Here is a 21,667-nt window from a genome sequence, read left to right on the forward strand (position 1 = left end):
TAAGGTCCGCACTCTTGCCCGCAGCTTCCGCCTGTACTAATGCCACCTGGCGTCTAAGTGTCCCTGATTTTGGGTACTCATGAGACACCGTGGATTGTTGTCATCAAAAACCAGCCAAGATCAGTTTTTCAGGGTCCCTTCTGGAGACTCACGAGGAACAGCTGGCTGTCCATTTCCTACCAAAAGTCCCCTCAGGGCATTAATTCAAGAGGGCTACAACTAAAGCTGTTTAACTTTTCACCTCTCCTTGTCACGACTCCAGCCACCACCTGCTGCCAAGTATGCCTGTCAGGGCACATGGCTCTCTAAAGCCCCAGCCCCGTGTCACCAGATGTCACCAATGTTCCAAACTCCACCTGCCCAGAACTGAGCCCAGCATCCTTCTCTCCACAACCTCACCTTCTCAGCTTCCCACTCCCTGCCTTTGTCTCAGCCACTCAGGCCAGAAATCGAGGCCACATAACCTCAGCTACTCTCTCCCCAAGCGACTGCCCTTTCCCCTCCTCTCCATCTCTGGACCCTAATTATCCACTGCCCCTCATGGACTCTGTCTCTAGCCTGTTCCTCTCCACTCCATCCTCTACAAAGCTGACAGAACGAGCTTTCCAAATGCAGATCTGACCACAATTCTCTGCCTGACATCTTTCAGTGAGTCCCCACTGTCCTCAGGACAACTCCGATCTCCAGCAGGACACTTGTCCCTCAGCTGACTGCCTCCTGCTGACCCCTCCCTGTCTCCTCTTCAGCTCCTACCTCATGCTCCGGCTGCTGAGGCAACTTGTAACTCCCCGAATGTCCCGTGTCCTCTCCGCATCTGGGCCTTCCCGCATACCTCCGGTGCCTCACAGATTCACCCTGCCAACTCCCAGTCTTTCTGCACAGCCTGGCCCAGGCACCAATCCCCCAGGAAAGCTTTTTTTTAAGTCTTTACAAACAAACAAACAAACAAATCAACCCAGTTATGGAGTACTTGCTATGCACCAGACACACTGCTAAGCACCTGATATACACATACAAAGCGAACGCTCACCACACCACGGAGTAGGTAGCATCATTAGTCCAAAGGACATACAGCTTATAAGGGGCAGAGCCAGAATCTGACTCAGAAGCCACACTCTTTAACAATCATGCAAGGAGGAAAGCCCTCCTTGAGGGCTCAACCCACATCCTTCCATCATGGTACCCCTGCAAGCAAAGCTATCACCCACCCCTTTTATCTGACCATCACCTTTTATTCCCTGTTTATAGCACAGTCTTATATTGTGCATTCAGGGTAATGCCACCTGAAATACTCCTTGGAAGTGGACAAAATAAAATTAAGACGAAATTGCTATCAACCATTCCAGGAGCCTTTGGAGACCTGCAAGACCCACATGTGACATGTGTACAATGCGCTTTAGTTTGCTAAGTGCTTCTGCCAATATTATGACACTGGATCCTCACAAACCCCCAGTGAAGGTGGCAGGGCAGGAGTGCTTATTTCCATTTCACAGAAGAGGAAGGTAACGTTCACAGTGAATTAGTGGAGAGGCAAGACTCAAACTTAGGAGCTATGTCATGATTCTTTCTAGAAGACCATGTCTTTCCTTTTTGAAGCCTTTCCCATCCTCAGCTGTTTTCAGGATCTGCAGACTGTCCTGCGGTGCCCAAAGGGGCTGCAGATACGAGGGTGCTTCTGGCATCCGTGGTAGGAGGGACTGCTCTTAGCATGAAGTTACATCTCCATGGGGCTTTCTAAGCCCTGGCAAGGTGGCTTCTGCTCACCTCCCTGCCCATTTTCCAACACCCGCTCCGTCCCCAGCACATTGCTGAATTCAGCCTCACATCCAGGCCCTAGCACACAACGTCTGCTGCCTACACCTGTACTTTGCACCTCCTTTTCACCGCATGCATCCCACCTTCCTTGGCTACCCTCTCCTCGTGTGGGAAGCCACCTCAACCACCCACACAAGCTTGGATCGTGTCTCCCTGAATTTTCTCAGATTCAGGCTAAAGAGCCCTTGTTCCTTCTCCCAAGAGCTGGGTGACATGTTTGAGAAGCAACATAACATAGTTATGGAACTATTCCCTGTTACATTTAGCTTCTAACTTGCTGCGTGACCCTGAGTGAGTCACCTTCCTCTCTAGGCCTGTCTCCTCTTCTGTAAAACAGGAAGAACAGTTTCTGCTCTGTCCAAATCAGATGAGGGACATGAGGCAGAGTGTGTGTTATAAGCTTACAAGATGGTGATTTTTTGAAAAACACAGAATAGCTCCATCAAAGCCCTCCTGCATACAGCCACGGAAGCCCTCTCACCACTCAAAAATCACGTTCCTGATGACCCAGTGAGGCCTCGTGTCTGCACAGTAAGCCTTGGGACAGCACCTTGCTATTGTGTATACACCGCACCGCGTAAGTCAGGTTCCGGAAGACGTTTCCTTCCATCTTGGCTCGGCCGTAGGAGCAAACGAAGACGCCTCCCTTCCCGTCCCGGAAGAGGCACTTGCGGATGAGGCAGCCCTGCACGGAGCTGGCCAGTGCCATCGCCTCCCTGTCCTTCTGTAGCTCCTGCTGCAGTGAGTTCAGCACCAGGCAGCTGGGCAGCTGGATGGATGCTCCCGGCAGAGGGGGGCCCAAAAAGGAGCCCCCCAGGACCGGCCGCGGGCCCTGCACCTGGTAGGACAGTCTGTACGTGAGCTGGTCCTCATCCTCATCCTCACCGCTGGGACTCAGGCCTCCGTCGCTGCTGTCTGGGGTCCGGGCCACCCTTTCCCCATCACTGCCCACCTCCGCCTCCTGTGAGCCAGCCTTAGGGGAGCTAGAGGCTGGGCTGGTAGGACTCTGGCTGCCCTCAATGACAATGCCACAGGTCCTCGGGCTCCAGGCCTGGTCCCTGCTCTCCAGGTCCAGGGACATTAAAGAGTCAGAGTCCTCTGTGGGGAGCACGCTGGGAGAGGACTTGATAAGCCCTAAGAGATACGCGTAGGCCCAGTTCTTTTCTGAGGACGGATGGCCCTCAACAGTCACAGAGTTGTTTTCACTGCCCACAAATTCACAGTTTTCCAGGACACACAGCGGCACATTGTGCAGAAAGACATGGGTGTTTTTGAAGGAACAAAACTTCATTTGGCAGGTGCCTGGGCCATGGACCTGGATGTGCCCATTCTCAAAGTTGCAGTTGTCAAACTGGACATGACCCGAAGTTGTCTGGGGAATGGAAAAGAGAGAGTGGGTGTAACAGGGATAAGATTTGTTTTGCTAGTCAGAGCTCTAACTGCTCGTAAGGGAGTGGAGCCTGGAGAAGCCATTTGTCCTGCTCAAGTTCCCTTCCCCCCAGGGCACATGTCTGCTGGGCCCGGGAGGAACCCGGAGCTGCTCTGCATAAGGAAGATCACTTGCAGCTGCCCGCCCACCCCTCCTTCCAACCCCAAAGGGCAGGGGACAACAGTGGATACGGATTGTGGCAGAGAAGTTCACTCTCTGCAGCACAGCCCTTCCTAAAACCCTCGTCTCAAGTAAATTCCCCCAATACTCATGAAGTGCTTACTGAGGATAAATCATACATATTAAAGTGACAGCCAGTCTGCCTGGGCAGAGAGCAAGCCAGGGTTGGCATGCCTGGGAGGTGAAATGGAGTAGGGGGAAGGTGCTGAATGCTCAGTGGGATGCTGGTGAGATGGAACTGACACATGTTGATACTGGAGGTGAATCCCAGGAGAATGTCACTCCAGGGATGATCAGAAATGAGGGGGAGAGCTTCAGATTTTCACACACATGGGAGCTGGCTGGGACGCAAGCCCACCACCACCAAGCCCTCTGGCAGGTGAGGGGTCCCAGGTGGAGTCTTGGTCACATGGAGACTGTGCCCCATCACGTGGTGCTCCTCCAGGTCTCACTCTCAGAAGCACTCTCCCTTCCTTCGCATCCTCCCTCGGCCCCGCAAGCCTGCCTCCACCTGAGCCTGCTGCCCCGTGGCTCCCCACAGAGCGCCAGCCTGTGCCTGGACTCAGGGCAGAGCCGGGCGAAGCTGGAGGACTGACAGGGGCCCAGATGGGCCAGGAGGGCCTGAGCTCTGCCACAGGTGCTAGAGAAGTCTGTGTGGGAACTGGTGCTGGTGCACAACTACAGCAAGAGACAGCAGGCCACGTCCCTACAGAGGGGGACACGGTGTGCTGAGCAGTGGCTGAGGGCACAGCCCCCAGCTCGGCCTCTTCCAAGTGCATTACTTTGGACAAATCCATCACTTCTCCAAGCCTCAGTTTCTCAGTCAGCAATATGGGGCTCACTAGCTAACAAAGCACAAGGCACAGAGCCAGACACAAAGTTGGCACCCGATGAAAGTTAGCTGTTAACCATCTTCGGTCAGGAACAGGAGGAGCAGAGAGTCCCCTGGGGTGGGGGAGGCGTGCAGCCCCACCACACAGCTCCCCCGAGCCCCTCAGCTCTCCGGGCCTGACAGAGAAGCCCAGCCATTCTGTATTCCTTAAGAAGAGCTGTTTCTGGATTTCACACCAAGTTCCATGAGATGTATTGAACCATAAAATGAGGGAGTGTCTCATGATCTCATTTAGCAATCCAGACATACCCACCCGTTGGACAATTTTCACTTTCTCCAGCAGTGACCTCCCTTGAGAGCCTGTCCCAGACCTTAACTCCCCTTAGCTTCCCTAGTTCTTCCCTATGACTAACCTAATTTTCTCTTGCTGCAGTTTAAGTCTATTTTCTCTTGCCTGGTCATCTCTGCATGCAAATACCAGCTCTCTAGAGATGCAGAGCCATTCCTAAGGTTTTCCTTGGAAGTTAGAGAAAATGGCTGTGAATTCACTCTGGCCTTTGCATTTTTCAGACAAGGTCATCCTAGCCCCTTGTCCTGTTTTTATTTAAGAGACAATCATGGACTGAGCATTATTATACACCAAGCACTAAGCCAGATGGTGGGCTAGGCTATAAAGAAGTCTACAGCTAGAGCTCATCCCTCAAGGATCTACGGCTGCATTTCTGAGGGGAAAGCAGAGGCTGAAATGAACAAATGACTCTAAGAATGAATACCTCTGAAACATGAAGGGTCTGGAAACCAACTCTTCTTCTAGGTCTGCAGATAAGCACAGGAGGACCTCATCGGTCCTTCTGAAACATTCCAGGCCTAAATAGCAAGCAGCCTTTTAAGTTCCCAGGCAATACAGCACAATGTAATTTCAGAAATGCTTAGAATCAAAGGCCTGGATTTGAGTTCTAACCTCACTAATCATCTACTTGAGAAAGTTACTTAGCATCTTTGAGCCTCAGTGTCCCTCATCTGTAAAATGGGGATGCATCTACTCTGTCTACCATAACTGTCCCAGCTTTTCCCCTACGAAGTCTGAGACCCTTGTTTAGGCTCAGTTTGCTCACCTCTAAAGCCACATGACACTACCCATCTTAGTAATGGCTGTAAAATACGTACCTGGCACACAGCGAGTGCATCATAAATGATTGGTGGAATAATGATCATTACAAACCTGAGACAATTTCGTTGTTATTGGTAGACTAGTGGCAATCTAATTTTCGTTGACTAGGTACAAAATCCATGTACTGCAATCAGTTTCTAGGCAATGTAAAAGCTGTAGACTGTTCTGCCAGGAGCTACCAACACCCCAACACATGCTTGTCCTTGAACATAACTGCTCTGTGTTCCTAGAAGGAATGTGTTGTCCTGATATTTCCTGACCCTCTCTCCAGTCATCTTTGGCAAAAGCTAGACCTTCACTGACCCTCCACAGGATGGGGCTAACGCGCTGAAGGTCACTGGCCTGCAGAACCTCCCCTCTTCGGCCCTCTCTGGGAATGCTGCCAGGTACAGCCAACCAGTTCTCTGCCTATCACCACGTGGCCTGCTCCCAGAACCTGGCTTTCCCACCTGGCTGCTCTACCTGTGGCTCCAGTTGGTCCAGTTTGGAAGGGAAGAAGTACAAAGCAATTTGGGCCTCCAGTCCAAGGCTCATGTTTTAAAATATAGCTTTGCCAGGAATACAGCAGAATGTTGATCTTTACTGATCCCTGGGCCTCTCTGTCAACTTGTACAGAACTCAGAGGAGTATATTATTGGAATAATGACTCAACTCTCAATTCCAACAAAAAAAGAGGTTACAGACCCACTGACAAGAGGCCAAGGCCCAGGGTCAGGAAGGGAGAGGCCATCCATCTGATGTGCACACCCACCTTAAACATGAAGGGTGAGAACCAGGCCGGCATGAAGACGAGGTTGCACAGATGCATGGTGGAGCACTGCTGGTCAATGCTGGCTAGCAGGGCCACCTCGCCCAACTTTCCGTGGCCTACGATCTCCACGGGCACCTTCAGGATGACTTCACCTTGCTCCTCATGCATACCTGGGAACAGCAGGATGCGGTCAAATAGGCTGGCCATGGCCAGGGCACTGCCTAGGCTGTGAAACTCATGGCCTGGCCCGACACTCAGGGTACGGCGCGTCCTCCTCCGGCGAAACAGTGAAAAGCAGACAGAGGTCTCCAAGATCGCGGCATTCTTCGTCCACGTCTTGGAGGCAAGGTAATGCTGCTTGAAGGCCTCCCTCCAAGACTCGGGCTCCACATCAGGCTGGTTGGGCCAGTTGGGGTGGCGGCACTCGATGCAGCCTAGACACAGCTGCCGCCAGCGAGTTCTGTCGAGACTGAGGATCAGGTCATGCCAGGCCCTGCACACCAGGCTGCAGCGGCCCAGGTCGGGAAGGTGCAGGTAGCCCAAGATCATGCGCCACAGCTCCAGAGGGAGGCCGCCGGCCTCCATGGTCACCTGAGAGACTGATACAAAACAAAAGAGGTTTTTGTCTACCCTGCTTACCAGCCCCTTCTTAAAATACCCCCTGCCTTCTGAGCCCAGGGGTGAACAAGCACCTAGGCCCACCCAATCACAGGACTCCATTCACTCAGTCAGCATCCTTCCCTGGGCGCTTTCTACCTGGAGTCAGCAGGGAAGACTCTCTTTTCTCTTAAAGACACTATAAGGCTATGACCCTGGAACTGCTGGCAGCCACGTTCCCCAGCTTGTGGAGAAAATCTTGTGTCACCAAAGCCAAAGAGAAGTGAGGAGAGATGGAAGATGAAAACCGAAAAAGAGAAAAACAGTGAGCACACGTGTCTGTGTCCTGGTGGTACTGATTCCAGATTCTTGAAGATGCCCTGGAATCTTCCTTCAAGTCTGTGAGGCACCTCAAGGGCTTTCTAACATATTCCCCTTCTGCTGAAGCTGGTTTGATTTGGGTTTGTGTGACTTGTAACTAAGAGTCTGAATACAGAGGGCACCTGCCTTTGGCTGTTATGGTCCTAGAGCTCTATGTCTCCTCATTACAGATCAAATCCTCCCTCATGTGAGGCAGCCTCAGGAAAGGCTGCTGCTGGATCAGAGCTGCGGGTTTTGGTCCTGGCTCTGCCACTGGTTATTGCTGTAACCCTAGTGTCCCAAACATCTACAGGGCTGGCTGCTCAGCCATCTGCCCCCTTGCTTTTTTCTGGAAAATACCTTCCCCTCACCATCAGTTTACGCCAGTTGGTTACAGAGGTAGGGCTTCCCACAGCCATGTGTGTACAACAGCACCACCCAGGCTCCTGGCCGCAAATGCCTGGACTCCAGATGGCTCCACTGGGCCACCAGGCTCTCCAGGGGAATATGAGTTGTGATTCTACAATCAGGTTGACTCTTTCCTGAATAGAAGGGAACGAATGGCTTGTTTCCTAAGCTATAAACTTAGGAACAGTTGTTAGTGACCATTTTTTCTGGGGGTGGGGGAGGCTGGAAGCAGAAGAAGCTGGTGTGCTCTGAGAGAATGAATCAGAGACAGAAAAAAGCAGAGAGAAGGGCAGAAACAAGGGGCATCCAGTGTCCCTGCCGCACACTAGGTCATGGCTCCAGTCTCTCCTGAGCTCAGCTTCATCCTTGCCGTTTGAATCCCATCAGCTACTTAAGCTGGCTTCGTTGCATTTCTGTTATTCATGTCTAATTTAAAGCTCTCTCATTTATCAGTGTCTGTTTTCCCACTTGAAAAACCAGGGGACAGAGTTAGATGACCTAGCAACTTCCAAGTCTGAACCCCACAAAGTCTCCAGGCAACTAGAAACTAAAACTAGAAACAGGGCAGACTTCACCACTGACTCTAATAATCAAGTTGTCTGCCTCTCCAGGCCCGGGTTTCCCTCTCAGTTCTATGAAAATGATGATCACATTTGTTAGCTGTCTAAGCCCCGAGAAGGCTAGAAGCACAGATGTGTGATTATGTCTGAGAAATTCTAAGCCTCCTCCAGACAGGTGTGGCTTCAACTCTACAGATAAGTATCAGAGCTTGGGTACGTAGGTTTTTGTATCATGATCACCCAGTGAGACTGTAAGAAGTCCTCAGCAGCACTGGAGAAAAGCTGGCTCTGGACCGGTGAGCATTACGTACAGAGGAAAGGCTGGGCTCTGACCCCCGCAGATGAACGCCACTTTACTCACGGTGGTTTCTGTGACACCTGTGTCTCCCGTTCCTCCCCCAACTTCTTTAGCTACACCTCTTCAGGCTTTTAAGGAGAAGAACATTCTTCTAGCCCTTCTCTGACCACCCTGTAGCTAAGTGATCCTATTCATTCCCTCGGCTTCAACTACCAGTATAAATTCAGGACTACAAAATCCAAGTCTCCAGCCCCAACTGTCTCTTTCAAGCTCCATACATGAACACTCAACTGCTGGCCCGGCATTTCTACTTGGATGTTCCACAGCTACTAAATACTCAGCATCATATCCAAACCGGAGTCCCAACTTCCACTTCAGGCCGTGACAGAATCCTGGACCTGGATTCTCCTTCCTGTTATAATCAACCGTAAAGCTGGACAAAATACCCGAGGCGACAGGGCGCATGCTTTCAGCCACTGAACAGCAAGCCAGGCAGGACTGTGGTCAGAGAGCAGGGAAATGGGGACAGCGCAAGACCACTCCAGCTGTCATCCTGGGGCACCTTCTTACTGTGGGGCAGTGCGATGGAGCCCAAGCAGAGTGTAGTCTACCGAGCAGGCAGATTTGAGTTCTGAGCTGAAGCGGCTGGAATCCGCGAGGCAGGGTGCTAGAAACAGCGAGTGGCACAGAGCTGGCGGGGTAGGCTGGGTGGGCAGTTTCCTGGCTGGGAGCTGGACAACACTCACACCCAGGGCAGTACTTCACCAGACCTAGCAGATTTTTTTTTCTGCTGTGGAGTAAGTGGTGATGCCAGACTTCACACAGAGCTGGCAGACAGTGCAATTCCAGCCCAGAATATGGCGTGTTCACACAGAGATTCAGAAAGCATATGCCATGGGAATAAAACCAAACTGGAAGAATAAAAGCAAGCCTGACAGGATCAAAGGGTTCTGCCAGTAACTTAACTGCTTGCTACAATAAAATTTAACACTCAAAAAAAAAAAAAAAAAAAAAAAAGACAACATGATCTAGACTCCCTCAACATGTCAGCTACAAGACAATGCAGTGTTGGCATAAGAAAACCAGAGTCTAGACATAGATCTGTATGTAAACTGGTCAACTGATTTTTTGACAAAAACGTCAATGCAATTCAGCGGATAAAGAAAAGGCTTTTCATCAAATCATGCTGGAAAAACTTGATACCCAAAGGAAAAATAAACTTTTTAACTCTTACCTCACACCATACACCAAAAATTAGCTCAAGGTTGATTACAGACCTAAACATAAAAACTAAATCTATAAAGTTCCTAGAGGAAAATATATTTGCAACCTTGGGGGAGGCAAAGATTTCTGAGACACAAAAGATATTAACCATTAAAAAAAACCTTAGTCTATCAAAATTAAAATTCTTTGTTCATCAAAAGACCATTAGGAAAAGGAAAAGACAAGTGATAGAATGGGAAAAAATATTTGCAATAAAACATACATAGGACAAAGGGCTTGAACCTAGTATATACGAAGAAATCCTACAACTCGGTAGTAACAAAATCCAATAAAAATTAGGCACAAAGATTTGAACAGAAACTTCACAAAGGAAAAATGAATGGCCAATAAATTCATGAAGACACACAACATCATTAGTACTCATTATTACTCAATTTGTACTAAAACCATAATGAGCTGTATGTGTGTGTTTCACACACACTAAAATGGCTAAAATTAAGAACACTGAAAGCATCAAAGCAGCAAACATGTGATGCAACTACAACTCTCACACTGCTGGCAGAAATATGAAATGCTACAATCACTTTAGGAAATTGGCAGTTTCCTTTGCAGTTACACATACACCTATCCTGTGACCCACGACTCCCACTCCTAGATATTTACCCAAGATAGGTGAAAATGTGCATCTACAAAAGGACTTGTGTAAGAATGTTTACAGCAGCTTTACTAATAGTAAAACAAACAAACAAACAGAAAACAACCCAAATGTCCATCAACAGAAGAGTGGATCAACAAATAGTGGTAAATTCATACAATGGAATACTATTCAGCAGTAAAAAGGGATGAAGTACTGATACACACAACAACATGGATGAACTGCAAAAAGAGTATGTTAGGCAAAAGAAACTAGTCACAAAAGACTACATACTGTATGATTCCATTTAGGTGAAGTTCAGAAACAGAAAAAATAACCTATGGTGATAAAAATCAGAACAGTGCTATGATTCCATTTAGGTGAAGTTCAGAAACAGACAAAATAACCTATGGTGATAAAAATCAGAACAGTGCTTGCCAATGGGTAGGACTGACTAGCAGGGGTCAAGAGGAAACTTTGGGAGTGAAGGATATGTTTTATATCTTCACTGGTATGTTAGTTACACGGGTGCACACATCTAAAATAGCTTCCATTCTGTGCATTTTATTGTATGTAAACTTCATCTCCAATTTAGTAAACCTCCTTGATTTCTTTTCTCTCTCCTTCCTTCACCCTCTCCCCCAGGCAGTCTCTCAAGCTCTGGGGTTCAGCCTCCTTAAGAATTCTCAAATTAGTCATTTCCTCTATCACTGTGTTATTTCTGGCTTCACCATCTTTAGTTTGGATTATTACAGTAGATTCTTAACTGGTCTCCCTGGAACTGGTCCCACTTCCATCCAATCATATGACATTCAGTTGCCAGGAGAATCTTGCTATAATATGAATCTGGTCATGCCACTTGGTGTAAAATTCTTCAGTGGCTCCCTATGGCTTCTAGGATAAAGCCTAGTCCAGGAGGCAGGTCACAAGCTTGTCTATTTCTCGAGCCTCATCCCTGACACTCCTCTTCCCCTCCCCTCACTCTCCTGATAACACCTACAGAGGGCCTTTCCTCATCTGTTCTCCTTAGAGATTAAGTGCATCCTCTGGCTTCCCACAGCAACCTGAGAACAGCCCTATCACAGCCTTTTAAAAATGTAAAACTAAACAGAGGACACAAAGCACATGTGTAGTTAGAGAATCATTTTCTAAGGCAAACATCCTGTTAACCACCTCCTAGATCAAAAAATGGAATTTTGCCAGACACTCCAGAAGCCTCTCCATGTGCCCCATCCCAATCCCCCCTCCCCAAGGTAAACGTTTCCCTTCTGACTGTGCAGTGGTCCCTTCCTTGAGTCTCTTTGTGTTTAGCACCTAAGTACACACTCTTAGATACTACAATTTAGTTTCGTCCTTAGGTTTTCAGCTTGATATGTGTTTCATTCCCATTCTATCTATAGGTTCCCCTTCCAACCCTTTCTTTTCTTTACAATGTATCTGTTGAAGAACTTGAACCATTTGACCAAAATTTCTCAGTCTGGACTTCTCTGTATACATTTTTGTGAGAGTTCAACTTGTTGCCCTGCCAGCTGTATTCCCTGTGTATTGGCAGCTGGAGCCGGAGGCCTGACCAGACTCAGTCACATTCCTTTAGCAAGGCTGCAAACGGTCATGTGTCTTTCCATCGGGACATGTCCACAAGGCTGGCTGTCACTTTTTTGATGTTAGTGCCCGCAGATGCCCAAGGCTTAGATCCATTCATTTCCTGGGGTAACAAAACGGGATACTCCAACTGGATTCTTTGGTTTTGATTTATTTGCTGAAATAACTTCATTAGGAAAGTCATCTCTGCATTTACCATTTGGTTGCCCAGAGAGACAGTCCACTTAGGAATGGCCAGCTTGACTCTTTCATTCCCCAGGTTTCAAGATGATGAATTTGAATTCCCCTGTTACTCTTTGAAGGTAACCAATTTGGGTTGTGTGTGTGTGTGTGTGTGTGTGTGTGTTTAAACTATAATTATGAAGAGATGGATTTAAACATATTCTCCAGATTTCAAGTCTTTGAATTTGCTATTCTTACTGAAGTTCATTTTGAGCCATCTTCGGCCTCAATTTAGTTCCTCAGTCCTTTTGGCACAAGTGGTCTTTGATAGTTTCCCTGCTCTACGGTATGTCAAGATGTGCCTGGCTCATTTTTTACATCTCTTGCCCAGACATTTCTCTAAAAATCTGTTTTTTTTAACTGAAATTTTTATCAAGATAATTGTAGATAACTGTAGGTCTCTATGAAGTTGTAAGAAATAATACAGAGATCTCTCGTATGCTTTGCCCAATTTCCCCCAGTGGTAACACTTTGCAAAACTATATTATAATACCACAGTGACACTGATACGATCTACCACCTTATTCAGATTTCCCATTTTACTGGTACTCGTTTTTGTGTGTCTGTATTACATTCTGTACCATTTTATCACCTGTGTAGGTTTATGTACCCACTACCCACAGTCAAGACACTAACAGATCCAACACCACAGGGTCCTTCATATTACCTTTTTATAATCACACCTACCACCCTCCTGACTCCTCTTCCCGTCCTTAATCCCTGACAACCACTAATCTGTCCTCAATTTCCAAAATTGTGCCACTTCAAAAACTACTAGAGCTGATAAAAGAATTTGGCAAGGTAGCAGGATATGTTCTGCATTAACATACAAAAATCAGTTGCATTTTTTTACACTAACAATGAAATATCAGAAAAGGGAAGTAAAGAAAAAATCCCTTTTAAAATCACATCCAAAAAAAAGTAAAATACTTAGGAATCTAAAACATAATACAAATGAATATACACACAAAACAGAAACAGACTCACAGACATAGAAAACAAACTTATGGTCACCAAAGATACAGATACAAACTACTATACAAAAAGTAGATAAGCAACAGGGATTTATTGTAGAGCACAGAGAACTATATTCAATACCTTGCAATAACACATACTGGAAAATAATCTGAAAAATATATATATATAACTGAATCACTTTGCTGTACATCTGAAACTAACACAATATTGCAATCAACTATACTTAAGTTTTTAAAAATGTATTCAAGTTCTGCCTTTTCTTTTTGCCATTATGGCCTCTGAGCTATAATTCAAAGTAACAAATGTCCCCCAGGGCCTGTGCTTGTAAAGAACTGGAGAAACAACAGTGGGAACTTGTTTGGATGGGAGGGAGCAGGTCCTGACATAGGCCTCAAGCTGTTCCTTTTTTTAATGTGTTCCCAAGAGTGTGAGAACTCAGGGTTTCTGTGTGGCCTCCATCTAACTGCACACTGGAGGGATCCACATGCTCTGGGCCACTGGTGTCCCCAGCCTCAGTGGGCAAGGCAGAGGCCACCCTCTTGGGAGGTGAGTCCCATGAAACTTGACTCTCAACAAGCAGACTCTACTGCTTCCCAGCCCCATGACTTGAGGTAAATCCTTTAACCTTCCTCATCTGTAAACAGGCTAATGATGGCTATCTTGCCACACCTCATGAGGATTTTGAGATAATTCCAAAGGGGGAAAAAAAATCATTTATTCAACAAATATTCGTTGATTGTCTACTACTACGCTAGGCACTGTTCCAAGTACTGACAAGCAGTAAACAAGACAAAGTCCCTACCTTCAGGGACAGACCAAACATTTAAAAAAAAACAACATAAATGCTATGAAGAGAAATAAAGCAGTCTAAGGGCTCTGTGTGTGTGCATGCACAGGTGTGCTATTTTAGATAGGGTTGTCAGGGAAGGTCTCTAGCGAAGCGACATTTGAACAGAGACCTGAATGACATTTAAAGCCAGGAATGGCATACGATCACTAGAGAGTGAAGAGAGAGAAGTCTGATGACCAAGTCCTTGTCTGCCTAACACCTAAAGGGCATGACATGGAAAAGGACTTGGTAACGGAGAGATTGGGAGTAAATACCCTGAGAAAATTGTATAGAACTTTGGTCAACATAAGGCTCCGGAACCAAAGCTTTGCTGTGCTTTGTTCTGCTGTCTGGACAGCCACCGCTTCTGGGAGGGTGGCTGCTACAGCCCATTTAGTTTGCCGGACATCGTGATGGGTGGGCAAGTTGGGGTCAGGAATAAAATCTCCAGTGACATCTATGCAGCTACTGCTTTGTGTGAGTGGATACATGGGGTGGGTGAGGGGGACATGGGGAAGTCCCGAGTTACAGCACAGGGACTGTCCATGTGAGAAGTGAGACAGCACAGGCAGATACAGGGTGGCCAGGGGACACAGCGTCTGGACACCTGCTGTGAAGAAACTCACTGCGACCAACTAGCATTCTCTGCAAAGCGCTTATCATTTTATATAATACTTTCATTCATTACCTGTCTCCCCTGAGGAAAATGTAAGCTCCTTAAAGGCAGAAACTTTGTATAACTGCTTTATATTTTGCTAGAACTATGCCTAGTCCACAGGAGGTGCTCAGAAAACACTGAATGTATGAATGAATGATCACCATTATCATTATCTGGTATATCAGAATAGCTGAGGGGTAGGGGTATAGCTCAGTGGCAGAGTGAATGCTTGGCTTGCAAGAGGTCCCAGGTTCAATCCCCAGTGCCTCTGTTAAGGTGGCGAAAAAAAAAAGAATAGCTGAGACTATTCACACCATTAGCTATAGGATCCCTACTGTGACATAGGTCCTCGTGGAATTAAAAAAAAAAATGAAGGAGTAAATACAACCCAAGTATTCAGTCAACACTTGCTAGGTATAAGACTGTGTGATAAGAACTGCAATGGAGTCAGGAATAAGATAAAGACCCCATCCTCAAGTCTGGTAGGAGACAAAGATCTCTCCACCAAAAAACAAAACAAAACAAAAAACACAACAAAATACAACTCCCCCCAAACACACACACACACACACACACACACACACACACACACACACACACACACACACACACACAGTAAAAGGGAAAAAGTGCTCAGTGCCATAAAAGAGGGAAAGCCCTTGTATAAAGAATAAAAACATGGGCCCCCGCTAGAGGAATCAGCCAATCACAAGGGAAGACAACAAAATAGCAGGTGCTACTATTTACTTAGCATGACTGTCTGAAGGGCACATTATTAAGCACTTTTCATGCATTATTTCCTTTTAATCTCTACATTTCCTCAAAGCCTTATAACTCAGAATGTTGTTTCAGGACCTAGAACTGGTTAGAAATGCCAACTCATGCCATCACTCTGTACCTGCTAGATCAGAACTGGCATTTTAACATTTCACCAGGGAACTCATGTACGCTGTATGTTTAAGAAGCACTGATTTAAAGCATTAATGTCTTCATTTTACAGATGAAGAAACTAAGCCTGGGAGAACTTAGGTGCCATCTGGCCATGACTAACCCCAAATCTCACCCTGCTAGAGAGCAGCAGAGCCCCTTCTGAAGCCAGGTCTGACCCCAAAGACTGGGTTTTTAACTATTTAGTCAAGCTTCATGGAAGAGCAGACATCTGAGCTGGACTCTGAGATATGGGTAGGAGTCGGGCATCCAGAGAATGAGGGAAGGGGGACTGTGGGCAGAGAAAGGAGTGTCAGCCATGTCCTGTGGTAGGAAACCTCTGGCCGACTGAGGACACAGTAAGAAGCTCAGTGTGGCCAAAGCTCCAGGAATCTGAAGGGGTCAAAAAGAAACACCAGCTGGATCAGTTCATGCAGAGTTTTTGTTAACTTGGGGGGCAGTGCTGCAGAGTCCCAGCACCAAAGGCCCTACCCCAAACTGAGATGAGTCACACAAAAGGGACCCAGCAGGCTTCTAGCTGGGGCCCTGACTCCCCCTCACTGGGTAATCTTGAGGGTGGGGACTTAACAACTCTGCGTTCTTGTCCCATGTTTGTATAATGAAGAAAACGTACTTCCTTCCCACTTAAGGGAGACCGTAACAGTATTAAAGAGGAGGGAACTTTGCTTTTAATTAAAAAGGGGAAAAAGAGGTAGGACAGCTCAGAATTCTATTTAGTATTGACAAAGGGAAAAAAAGGGTATTTTCCTCCCACATTATGAGGCATACTAAACAGCAGTGCAAATAACTACAAATTGTATTAGCTGAGGAACTGTAATGGGTTAATGATTTTAGAGTTTTCTTCAAATCAAAGTACATTTCCTAAAGTTTTGTGGATTTTAGTTTGAAAGTACACAGAGAGTAAAACATGGTGAACCACGAAAAAGCCCTGCACACATACCTGCACCTACACACATACACACTACTGGAAGATGAAACAAAACTTAAAACTAAAGATGGCAAAAACCTCATCAGGGCTTTTTATCATTTCTTCAAACCTCAGTTCTCTTCATGCTGAGCAATAACCAACTGTTTCTTATTTTCAGCTTTGAAATTTGATGACACAGACTGGAACTCTGTGTTCTGATGGACATATAGTGCTTTCTGAGTGTGGCTGGGAGCTATAAGGGCCCTTTCTTCCTCCTTCAATGCACTGCTCATTCATTCTCACTGAGGAGAGCGCGCTGGGTCAGGAAACCCCAAACTTGGGTTACAGTCCTGATTCTGATTCACTGGGTGACCTTGAAGGGGACAGGGGAAAATGTGTTGAGGGCTTTCTAAACATCAGGTGCTTTTTAACATATCTCAATAAGCAATCACAACAACCCTAGAGGTAGCAGTCTTCTTACGCCCAATTCCAGGAATAAACAATTGCTCCGTTTTTTACTTTGTTAGTAAGCAGTACAGCTGCCGTTCCCAGGCTGGACTGAGTCCAAAGCCCCTGCTCTTTCCACTACAACAGCCTGCCTCCTTAGTTTACTTCCTGGGGTTCTGGGGTTCCTAACTTGTGACATGATGGACCTTCTAACCTCACTGTTACACACAAACTCACAGGTCATGAAATAAGAATGAATTTACTTCTGCAATTATTATGCCTTAGAGTGTCACACCATGTCTGAGTTGGATGTGACATAGCAGCACTCCATTAGGAAGCCTGGTCCGGAGATTTAGGGACCTCAAGCCTGAATACGCAAAAATTAAGGCTCGTCTACCCGGCAGCAGACCTCTGGCCAGCAGGGAGCAGTGCAGCAGTGATGAGAAACAACACAGACTTCAAGTGGGCCCCCAGCCAACCCAGACATCTTGGCCGCCACCCTCTGGCCTCCACCCAGGCGGCTTGGTCTGTGCAGGAAACTAGAAAACTGATGGCGTCTCTTTCTCACCTCCTCTTGCCTCCTACTCGGGCACATTCAGCTTCCCAGGCATTTCTCTTTAATCACTCTCAGCTTGAGACAATTCCACACCAAGTGACTGTTCCTTTACACCCGAGATTACACATTCAATGGAGTTGGCCCATCCTGGGTCTCAGCTTCCTCATCTATAAAAGTGGGGATAATAATACCTGAGGGAGCAGTTGTGAGGATAAAATGAGAGAATGAATGGAAACCACTTAACATTGTGCCTGACACGTAGTAAACACACAATAAATGGTGATGAATTCCCTCTCTCCTATGACTCCTGCCTTTCCCTATATTCCATTCTCTTTCTTTTTCTGTATTGCCTTGGAAACAACCCTCCAACATCTTAGGAAAAAAATTTAGTTGTAGCCAATAAATTAAGTTAGGGCTTTCTGTCGTGAGATAAAGAACAAGGAGACCAAAGACGGAGTGGCGCTTACTGCCCTGCTTCCTGGCCTACAAAGCAGATAGTCACACCAGGGCAAGCAGTGGGTACAGCGGATTCTTTACTGGAACCGAGCCAACAAAGTTTATAGCTGCTGAGCATCTGATGACAGTGTGTTTTCTTTTCAGAACAGTATGATTGGAAGATCACTGGCAGCAACAGAAATCCACCTATGTAGGCACTGCCCGCCAAGTTCCAAATGTGTGTTTTAGTGAGTCTTTTGACTGCAAATGCAAATAAGGGAGAGCTTTTCATAAGGGTATATGTGGACTATAAGGGTGTGGGATTTTATGGAAATGCAAGAATAGGACCATAGTAGGGCTGGGTTTCCCAGAGACTAGAAAGGTCTGGATCGATGGCAGCCCCAAGGCCCAAGGTGATGTCCTCCCCTTTCTTTCTTGTACAGATTAACTGAGTTAATTCCAATTCCAAACCCTCTAACCCTCTTCTTTCTTTGCATCTCTCTTCCAGTCATTACTCAGTGGAGTGGACTGTGGTGGCTGTAACTTTTTTCTGCTTGGCACACCTTTCCTCTTTTGATTCCCTAGAGGAACCCCACTTCCACTTCATTTAGTCCTGGTGGGGCTGTCATTCAGAGTGCCTCAGCCCTCCACCACAGAGGATGGATACTTAATCCAAAGTAGATGATCAGAATATCCTATCCCCCTTGCCAGTGATGGGGACAACTCAGAAGAGTCCATCTGTGGAATTAAGCCAAATTAGGACAAGCAAGGTTGTGATTGAGAGAGGCAGAGAGATCATGCCCTAAAAATATTTTCTGAGCCCCTGGATCCAGCTATGCAGTCTTATAAGCCAACAGGTTTCCTTTTAAAGTTAAGAGTGCCTAAGCTGATCACATGCAACCAGAAGAGTCTTGATAAAGACACACATAGTTTTCTCAAGTACATTCTTTGCCCTCTCACTTTTTCCCTCCCTCATCTCATTTGTTCCATCTGTGGATTCTTCAATGACTCTAATCAAAGCTGATACACTGTATTAAAGGTCTACCCCTAAGTGGCAAAGGGAAAAGAGAGTTCAAGTGGTCCAAAGCCCCTGTACTATCCAAAAGAAGAGTAGGGATATTATCACCTCCATAATTTATCAACTTTGGCTAAATTAAAATTTCAAGGGTAACCATTAAAGAAGAGCAAGTGCATAATGTCCAAACTAGTAGAAGGGAAAAAAAGTAAATGATTAAAACTAATACCCCCAAAAGGGACGAAAGAGCTAAAATGAAATGCAGTACTAGCAGGACAAACACACTGAAAGCAAAAAATATGAAGACAGACTTAAACCTAAATATATTCATGGTTACATTAAATGAATATGGACTAAATGTTCCAGGGAAGAGACAAAGGCTATAAAAAAGCAACCCCCAACTGCATGCTATGTATAAGATACATATCTAAAACACATAGATACAGAAAAGACGAAACTAAAAGGAAGCAAAAAGATATACTTTGCATAGATTAACCAAACAAGATGGTGTAGCTATATTGAAATACAGTTCAAGCTTAAAAAAAGAGTTCTTTTACTAGAAATAAAAAGGGCAACTTCATAATGATAAAAGATTAATACATCAGGAAGATATAAGAGCCTCATATTTATATGAACTTGATAATTGGGCTCAAAGACATAAAGCAAAAAATTAAAAGGTGAAAGAGACAAATTCATAATCATAATTGTGTATTTTAACACATTTCTCTCTATAATAGCTGGAACAGGCCAAAAAAATCAGTAAGGATGTAGAAGATTTGAATATAATAAACTTGATCTTATAGCATTACATAGAACACGGAATCCAATCATTATAGAATACATTTTACTTTCAAGTACACATATAACACTTATAAAAACTCAACCATAAACACAACCCTAACAGAAATTAACAACTTTCAGAGGACTAAAATTATACAGAACAAGCTCACTGACTAAAATCAATTAATAAAAGATAAGTAGAAAATACTCATATGCTTGGAAATTGAAAAACACATTTCTAAGACACCTATGAGTCAAAGGGGAAATCACAATGGAAATTAGAAAATATTTATAGAAATAAATGACTAAAATACTACATATCAAAACTTGTGAGCTCTTGCTAAGCAGTATTTGGAGAAAAATGTTTAACCTTAAATGAAAAGAATAAAAATAAAAAGGATAAAAATTTATGAACTAAGCATCCATTTCAAGAAGTTAGGGGGAAAAAACCAAAATACACCCAAGGAAAGTAAAATTAAAAAAAAAAAAGCAGAACTTAATGAAATAGAAAATAAATTTACTATGGAAAAAGCCAATGAAGACAAAAGTTGGTTCTTTGAAAGGAATCTCTACTGAAGCTCAAGAAGAAAAAAAGGAGAAAGCATAAAAATGAAATCAGAATGAAAAGTGGGTATAGCTACAGATGTTGCAGACATTAAAAGCATAATGAGGAAATATTATGAACAACTTTATATAAATAAATTTGAAACTTTAAAAGGGACAAATTCCTAGAAAAAAACGTTACTTTTCTATAACTAACTGAAAAAGAAACTTTAAAAACTGTCCTAGAACCATTAAAAACATATAATCTGTGGTCAAAAATAACATAATAAAAGAAAACAAACTTCCAGACCCAGGTGGCTGCTTCACTGAGTTCTCTCCAACATTCAAGGGACAAAGAGAGGGGAAACTAAAACGGATGGTGGAGGAGGAAGACGATGGGTATCAATTAGCTCTCTGGACTACTTGTAGCAACAGAGACTGTCGTTTGTCTCGCTAACCTTCCTCTTGTAACTTCTCCCAGAAAGTGTGACCAACCAGAATCCCAGAGTGTATCTGGACAGAGCGAATTTGACATAGGAAAGGAATATATCAGACGGACGGAAGAGAATACTCTTGGTGCACACCCAGCTCATCACTGGCTAGGCTAGCACATCCATCCCCCAGATAGACGTGTCAGCTGATAACAATGTGCAGAGGTCCTTCTCCAGAAAACTGCCCCTTCACCTACTTACACTTCTCTTCCCCTCGCCCCTGACCCCAATGCTGCTTTCTCATTCTTCTTTTCCCGAGCACTTCTCCCAAACTATCATTTGAACAAGAATCCCCATTCCTTCGATTCTTCTAAGGTATCAACACTTAAGAGGGTGAAAAGAGAGTCACAGAGTAGAAGATACTTTTAAAACCTACAACTGACAAGGGACCACTAACCAAAATTTATAAGGAACTCCAATAAATCAGTAAAAAAAATTGAAAAATAGGCAAAACTTTGTAAAGCAGTTTACAAATGAGGCCATCTGGTTAACCAATTAAAAAAAAGTGCTCATCAGTAGCCGTCAAGGACAGAAAACTAAAACCACAGAGATATTATCATGCACCCGCAAGAGTAGCTTAAAAATTTTAACCTGATAATACCAAGTATTTGCAAGGATGTGAAACAACTGGAACTCTCATATATGGCTGGAAGGAAAGTAAACAGGTACAATCACTTAGAAAACTGTCATTATTTAGAAAAGCAATTCCACTTTGACATATATAACCTAAAGAAACTTGCTCATATGCACAATAGAAAATGTCTAAAGACATTTGTGGCTGCACTGTTCTTGGTATTCAGAAACTATAACCAATACAAGTATCTGTCTCCTATAGGTGACACAATCCCTATATTGTGACAAACTCATATCATGAAACACTGTTAGTGATGACTGTGTGGATTCGTCTCACAAACAACTTAAGCAAAAGAAGCAAACACAAAATGCACACAGTATGATTATATATGTATGAAGTTAAAAAAAACTAGTAAAAATGAAC

At 45.0% G+C, this 21,667-nt stretch overlaps 1 protein-coding gene across 5 annotated transcripts in view; it reads right to left on the reverse strand.

The window, feature by feature from the left end:
- FBXO10 (F-box protein 10) overlaps nucleotides 1–21,667 on the reverse strand; it is a 43,813-nt gene that overhangs the window by 18,114 nt on the left and 4,032 nt on the right. For all 5 annotated transcript variants that reach the window (XM_064490320.1, XM_064490319.1, XM_031450047.2 and 2 more), the window contains exons 2-3: nucleotides 6,179–6,777; nucleotides 2,366–3,187 (exon numbers count right to left, since the gene is read on the reverse strand). In XM_064490320.1, the coding sequence (XP_064346390.1) occupies nucleotides 2,366–3,187; nucleotides 6,179–6,777 (1,421 nt within the window). The remainder of the gene's footprint in view (nucleotides 1–2,365; nucleotides 3,188–6,178; nucleotides 6,778–21,667) is intronic.

Source organism: Camelus dromedarius, chromosome 10 (assembly GCF_036321535.1).
Source record: "Camelus dromedarius isolate mCamDro1 chromosome 10, mCamDro1.pat, whole genome shotgun sequence".
Classification (NCBI taxonomy): domain Eukaryota; kingdom Metazoa; phylum Chordata; class Mammalia; order Artiodactyla; family Camelidae; genus Camelus; species Camelus dromedarius.